Source organism: Seriola lalandi, unplaced genomic scaffold (genome assembly GCF_002814215.2).
Source record: "Seriola lalandi dorsalis isolate HSWRI2012SDOR001 ecotype SW California unplaced genomic scaffold, Sedor1 jcf7180002054690, whole genome shotgun sequence".
Classification (NCBI taxonomy): Eukaryota; Metazoa; Chordata; class Actinopteri; order Carangiformes; family Carangidae; genus Seriola; species Seriola lalandi.
Window position 1 is genome coordinate 1,110,527 of NW_019525243.1, and position 7,202 is coordinate 1,117,728.

Consider the following 7,202-nt stretch of genomic DNA (forward strand, 5'->3'; position numbering starts at 1 on the left):
CCCTCGCACAGCCGCAGTAGCAGCACCCAATCTGGTGGAGGCCTGGAGGCTGACAGCAGGAGCAGCAGCCGGGGAAGCATGGAGGAGCTCTCGCAGTCTCGTCACAGAGATGCCTCCTCTTCTGTCTCCTGTGGCTCTACTGCAGGCATGAAGCAGAAGATGCTGTTGGACTATAACGTCTACATGGCCAAATATGTCAACCCCCAAGTACAGCCGAGAAGCCCAACTGCCACCGACAGCCCTGGGAACAGTCCTGAGAGCAGCCCCAAAACTATCAAAAAGGTATGAGACATAGGGATACATGAAAGGTACATACAACGAGCAACTGCCATGGAGCTCCAGACTTTCTGGCTTTTAGGGAACCTACATCAGTTCCAGCATTGTCTTAGACTATGTCCACATTACTATGTTTTTTTTTTTTTTTTTTTTTAAAGTATATTTTTTTGGGCTTTTGTGCCTTTATTGGACAGGATAGTGGAGAGGGACAGGAAATGGGGAGGCAGAGAGAGGGGGAATGACATGCAGTAAAGGCTGTCCGATGCGGGACTCGAACCGGGGCCAACTGCAGCGAGGACTGTAGCCTCTACACATGGGGCGCCTGCTTAGACCACTACACCACACGACGCCCCACATTACTATGTTTTTAAAACGATCTCTGTCCAGGCGACCGTTTTAGCTCTGCATCGGAAACGATCTCCGTCCAGGCTACCACCTGAAAAAGCATATTTACTTGAGTAATGAGGAACACTGGGCATGCGCAAGCCGGTGTAAAGACGAAGCAGATTTTCTACTCTGCAGTTGATTAGTTGCAAAAAATACTACAAAGGAGGAACAGCAACAATAGTTGTAGCGTTAAAATGCAGAAGTTAACTCCTCAACAGCTGTTAGCAAAGACAACAAGGTCAGCAACACTTGTATTTCATTGTCCGTGTTGTATTCTCCACTGGTAGTCGAGGCTGATAAGACCCAATCAGGAAGCGACCGTGGGTGTCTACGTCATCGTTTCCAAAGGTCTCAGTTCGACCCTCTGTCAAAATCGGCTTTCATAAATAAGTTTTCATTGTACTCATGTTGGGCATACTCACAAATGAATTTGTAAGTTGGAGGGTCAAAAGGTGCCCTGTGCCCCTCTAACAGATTAATCCAGCCATGGAAATAGACAGGGCCTAGATGAAACCCAAGCTTGATGTAGACTTTTATTATCTATGACCTAAACCTTTTCGCTCAATTTTATCTCAAGAAAAGTAAAGCTACACTGCCCACCTGTATGTGTCTCCTTCAGTTACGCAGAAGTTCCGAGGAGACCATGGAGCCTGAGGCCTGGGTCAATGCTTTTCTGGGGAGAATATTCTGGGACTTCCTGGGAGAGAAGTACTGGGCCAATGTAGTCTCCAAAAAGATCCAAATGAAGCTCAGTAAAATCAGGGTGGGTACGAGTTTGCACAGATATACTGTACGTCTGCAGTGTTCCAATGTGATCAATTCAAGAGACAATGTGTCTCTGTTGTTGCTGTGTTCATGTCCAAGTCCCGTCCAAGTGTTTTTTTAAACTGTGTTCTGTGTTTCAGCTGCCATATGTAATGAATGAGCTGACTTTGACGGAGCTGGACATGGGCTTTTCCATCCCTAAGATCCTCCATGCCTCCAAACCCTCTGTGGACCACCAAGGTAGGAAGAGAAACTACACTAGGTATGTCGTGCTTTTCACAGTGTTCCGGGTGGTGTGCAATAGAAATGTGTTATTTTTCCTCTTGTTCTGCTTTCCTCCATCCTTCATTATAAGCTAAGCTGTTTGTAAGTTCTCCCTCCTGCCTTTGTGACATAGTAGAAACACATGCTTTAACATTTCTTTGCGCCTCAGTCCATCCATCTCCTTCTTCTCACTTTCCTACCATATCTCCATCTTCCCCTTGCTTTGCTCTCCTTCTCTCTGGATTAAGACATTCCCCCCCCCTCCAACTCTGTCCCCCTCTCTCCTCTGGAGTCTAGCCCCTCTGCGTGCCTCGCTCTATTAAGCCACACTAATTAAACTTCACGTCTTGGGTCCCCCTCATCCATTACTGAGACACTGGCTCACCCTGCAAAGCGACTGATGAGACGTACAGAGACAATACAGAGAAGTGGAGCATATTAATTCCTACCAAGATGGCTGGTTGGGGTAGAAAAATGAGAGAAGCTTAGGAAGGGTGAGAGACGGGGGACAGGTTGTGGGAGGTGTGGTATTTGTTTCTAGCTTGCTATTTGTTTTCTAAATGACTATGGCTGTGATGAACAGGTTGCCAAATTCATACAGTTCTTCCCTAATCTTTGTCCAAAGATGGCTTTGTCTACTTTGAGCTTGCATTTAAGGATGTAAGAGCGTTGGCAACATTATACCTGTTACTGTTCAGCTGTAGGAGCCAGTCATGAGTCATTCTTCTGTCAGCCAAATTTCATGGCTGAGTCTGCAATGCTCATTAATGTGTTCTGTCTGAACCTACACACCCACAGATATAGACTCACAAAGCATCATCAGTTGATCCCAGCATATAATTATTCCTGAGGGAATGACATCTCTGGAAGTGCTGCACTGTAAACCTGCATCAACCAGACAGGATGCAAGTGCTCCAGTGCTTTCATTTCATATCTTAATATTTCTTTTCTCTTGAGATGATGATAAGAAGGAAGTGGGAGTCCCTCTTCACTCTTTTACATTGGGAAGACATTATTTACAATGTTTATACTGTGCTCCATGAGCCACTAAAGCTACTATTATTTTTGAGCCTGTGTCTCGATATTGATAATGTGACCATGTTTTAGTGTGACTATCAATTCTAAGAGACTATTGATGAGACTGGACATAAAATAGGTTTGGATGATATTAGTGTTTGTGTTTTTGATCTAGTACATTTACTTCACCACCGCGTCTGTTGTATAGCCAGAGGGTAGTCTTTGGCAAGTTATATCAGAAGGGTTTATCATGTTGTGAGCAAGAAAATGTTGAGAAATGTGTGTGGCAGTCTTACATAGTTTATTTATGTGAGGAGGGTCTAAGCAGAAATATAATCATGTAAAGTCATTAGTGAGATTTAATATTATACTGTATGTAGTGTTGATTAAAAATATTTATAGTATGTATAGTACCGGTTGTCATTCCTGCATAGCACACCATCAGCATTTTCATCACTGTTTACTAGTACCACTATTAACATCTTAGTTTAGCACAAAGCACAGCTGAGGCTGCTGGGAATGTCATTAGTTTTACAGGTATTTGGTCATGAACACTGACTTGATGACGGTGTTCACGATGCCTGCGCCTAATTGCATCATAATCCATCCAACAGTTGTCGAGACATTTCGCACTGAACCACAAATGTCAACCTGTTTTTGGTGTTAGTCTCCAAAGTCGTTCAGATTCATCCTCTGGGCATCACAAATACCTGTACCAAATTACATGGCAGTCCGTCCAACGTTTCATACAAAAATGTAAACCATGGTGTGGCTGCAAGAAAAGACAGGGGCTCACCAACGTCAGAGCGATTCATGCTCCCGGATCATGAACATCTGTACAATGCCAATACATTCAGTTGTTGTAGAGATATTTCAGCCTGGATCAAAGTGATGGACCGACCAGATGACATTGCCATCCATAGAGCCCCGCCATTAGTGTGGCTAAAAATCAATTAATGTGTTATGATGGTCAAGCAGGTTCCATGAAGTCGCTTCACTTCATTTCCCTTCAGGGAAAAAACAACATATAAGTTATATATGGATATAAAATATGACAATAACCTACATTCAAGGCTTGTCTAATAATAATATTGCTGTTGTAGTTATATTTCCCAGTTCTATGTAAAAGCATACACATGCCTATGTCAGTGGGTGTTGATATGTTGACTCCTCGAAAATTGATTAGACACTCCAGACTGTGTCTCCCATCTGTGTGTCTAGTTCTAGACAGAGACAATGAGACAGTGTCTAACGCGTTCTGACTGAATGCCTTAATGTCATTTAGCTTCTCTTTGACACTGCTGCCTGCCACACACATACAAATCAATGAGCATTTATGGAGAGTGGAAAATAAAGAGGAGGAAGGAGCGAGGCAGAGGAATGATAATCAACATTCATCAGTTGTTGAGGTTAGGATTTATCGAGCAAACAGCAGGGGGATCGAATTCCAAATAATTCTCCAGTCGCTTCTCGAGAAGTGTGATGTGTAAACAGGAAGTAGCCTTATGATGTAGGCCAATAGAGAGGCCCTGCTGCTCTAGCGCATGATGACCTTTTCAGTGTTTGCTAGAGGATAGGTCTTCTTCCTGGCAGCTCTGCAGGCGACCTCACAGCAGTTACACAGCAGGCAGGAGATCCTTGTTTATTCGATGGAATAGCGTTCAGAGTCTGGGGGGGTGTGACAGAAGCATGATTTTAACCGTGAAACTCTGTCTCTGTCATCTCTCTCATCTTTCTGTCCAGGTCTGTGGTTTGACCTGGAGATCTCCTACACAGGCTCCTTCCTCATGACACTAGAGACCAAGATGAACCTGGCCCGCCTGGGAAAGGAGGGCGAGGGGCTCGGGGAGCACGGGAAAGAGTGGTGAGGCTTTCACATTACATTTAGTAATTTCTTCCTCTAAAGTTTATAATGAAGCTCATGAAACTGAGACTGATTATTAAAAATGTCTTCCAGACTTTTGAAAGTGATCCTTCACATCTTGTCCTTACCCATCTGTATATGATTTTGTTGTTGTCTTATAAGACTGAACAATTCTCAGTGATGGGGCCAAAATAAGAAGTTTGAAGGATTAGTGGGGTTTGTTTGGCTAAACAAAACAGCTCAAAGCTAATTGGGTAGATTTGTATTTAGAGCCATATTAGTTGTCACATCTGTTTTTTCACAATTCCTATCGTTTTTTCCGTTGTTTCTTCCTCCTTTCCCTTTATATACTTATCTTCTCTCTGGACGCTTACCACTGTGGATTTGTCCAATGACTGGTGAGTTTGGGAATAGATGCCCACAGATGTCTGTCACTGAAACAACACATTTTGTTTTGGATTAGTGTCTTTTCTTGTGTGAGTCAGTGGAGATTAATTTTCTGTGATTCATATCAGTAGGGATACATTTAATAGGAATTGGTTTCGATTGCTAATGGTTCTGTGCAAAGCCATTAAGGCCTGACTTTGCAACAGTGAGTGCGTTTATGTGTGTGTAACAGGCCCAGGCCACGGACATACTGTCTGGCAGACAGCGATGAGGAGTCATCCAGTGCGGGCTCATCGGATGAGGAGGATCCCCCAGAACTCCTCAGTGACAAACCCATTCTGCCTGGAGGCGAGGGGTGAGCCACTGTCTCTTTACAACAACATCAGCATGTAGCTGAATTGAAAATGGTCAGCAACAAATTCACAATGATATGCTGAGGTAGAATGTTCTGCCCTTTCAGTCCACCCACCTGCCTACCCACCCACTCAGACCCACATGTTTGAAAGCTTGCTGCTGACTTAATGTAACACCCGGTCACTCCCATCCATCGTGGGTGCTAAGTAGCAAGAGATGCTGTTATGAATAAATTATGAACCTGACTCACTCGTTGCCTCCTCTCCTCCTCCGTTTCCATCTTCTGCTCACGTAGCTATGTGGGAGGCCACAGGCCCAGCAAGATCATGCGCTTTGTGGACAAGATTGCCAAGTCGAAGTACTTCCAGAAAGCCACAGAGACAGAGTTCATCAAGAAGAAGATGGAGGAGGTGTCCAACACACCCCTGCTACTCACCGTGGAGGTGCAAGAGTGCCGCGGGACACTCGCTGTCAACATCCCACCACCCCCCACGGACAGGATATGGTGCGTTCACTTCCAGGGAGGAGTACAGTGAAGACTGTAGGATGTAGTCAGCCTATGCATGGGAATCCTGGATTTAGAATATAACACTGCACCCCCTGCTGGGCAAATTCAGACATGCATGAAATGAAAGAATAAAAATGTTTAATCACCACTGAACTAAATATACTTAACATTTAAAAAAAAAAATGAGGGCACCAATGTATGTATTCTCATTAAGGATGTAGAATATTAAGAGCTTAAATACACACTGTGAGCTGAAATATTAAACCATATACAGCATGTCAGCCACATTTCAGGACCCGTGAAGGGTCCTTGGTTGAGATGATAAAAAAAAGAAAAAAAAAATTATATAATGTATAATATATAAACTATATTTCTGTTAAACAACATGTATATTTTTCAGATTTTTCCTAACTTTTTTCTTGTGAATACTGAATACTTTCCCATCCTTATGCCTTTAAAAATCCCTCAAATTAAAAAAATCCAAGAAGGAAAAATATCAGTCTTTGGCTGAACTGCTTATGACTCATGTACACCTTGGAGCCTTAGCTTGTTCTGGAGGTTCAGACTCTGTCTCCTTTTAAAAAGGCTGGCAAACCACTGATCTACAGCATCATTGTGATCTCTTATCATGGTGTACGTTTCCTCAACAAAATGAATTGTGTTGAAAAAAGGTAAAATGTATTAAATTTAGGAAAAGCAGAACCACACCCAGTTGCTTGTTTTCATGTCAGAACTTTTTATGTTTTCATCTCGGAACTGGGATTCAGCTGGTATGAGATAATATAACTTTTACCACTAATTTTTCCCCCTTGGCTGTCAGGTATGGTTTCCGGAGTCCGCCTCACCTGGAGCTGAAAGCGCGACCTAAACTCGGTGAGAGGGAGGTCACTCTAGGTCACGTGACTGAGTGGATTGAGAAGAAATTGGACCAGGAGTTCCAGGTACACTGAGGAAAAATAGGAAACTCTGCATGCTAATGTTTAGTCAGGAATACAATTTATTTACGTGGTCAATATAATTTAATGTCATATCCCGAATTACACTTCAGAAAACTTGGATTGGCCTGACAAAAAAGAGGCAGAGGGTTTACTCAAGGACAAAGACTCTCTCCCCCAGATGTTTTAGGGGTTAGAATTTAGGTTATAAAAGAGGACTTTGGGATTGATTTATGGCTGCTCACATCCATGCACTTCAAAGCAGTGTGCCTGTGGCTTTCCCACCCCTCACATGTAGCCAAAGTAATGATACGCCTGCTGCTAGACAACTACCCTGAGGCACACCTGCAAACTACTACAGCAAAGTGTCCCTGTCAGATCTACCACACATCTACATTTATCTCTGCATGACTCTTTTGGGGGTTATTATGTAGCTCCTCACCCC

At 43.3% G+C, this 7,202-nt stretch overlaps 1 protein-coding gene across 1 annotated transcript in view; it reads left to right on the forward strand.

Annotated features, from left to right (window-relative positions):
- The window catches only part of LOC111667553 (testis-expressed protein 2-like), a 28,831-nt gene that overhangs the window by 19,307 nt on the left and 2,322 nt on the right, over window positions 1-7,202 (forward strand). The window contains exons 6-12 of the mRNA XM_087178530.1: window positions 2-282; window positions 1,283-1,426; window positions 1,569-1,668; window positions 4,453-4,573; window positions 5,193-5,315; window positions 5,610-5,819; window positions 6,643-6,763. Coding sequence (XP_087034656.1) covers window positions 2-282; window positions 1,283-1,426; window positions 1,569-1,668; window positions 4,453-4,573; window positions 5,193-5,315; window positions 5,610-5,819; window positions 6,643-6,763 — 1,100 coding nt within the window. The remainder of the gene's footprint in view (window position 1; window positions 283-1,282; window positions 1,427-1,568; window positions 1,669-4,452; window positions 4,574-5,192; window positions 5,316-5,609; window positions 5,820-6,642; window positions 6,764-7,202) is intronic.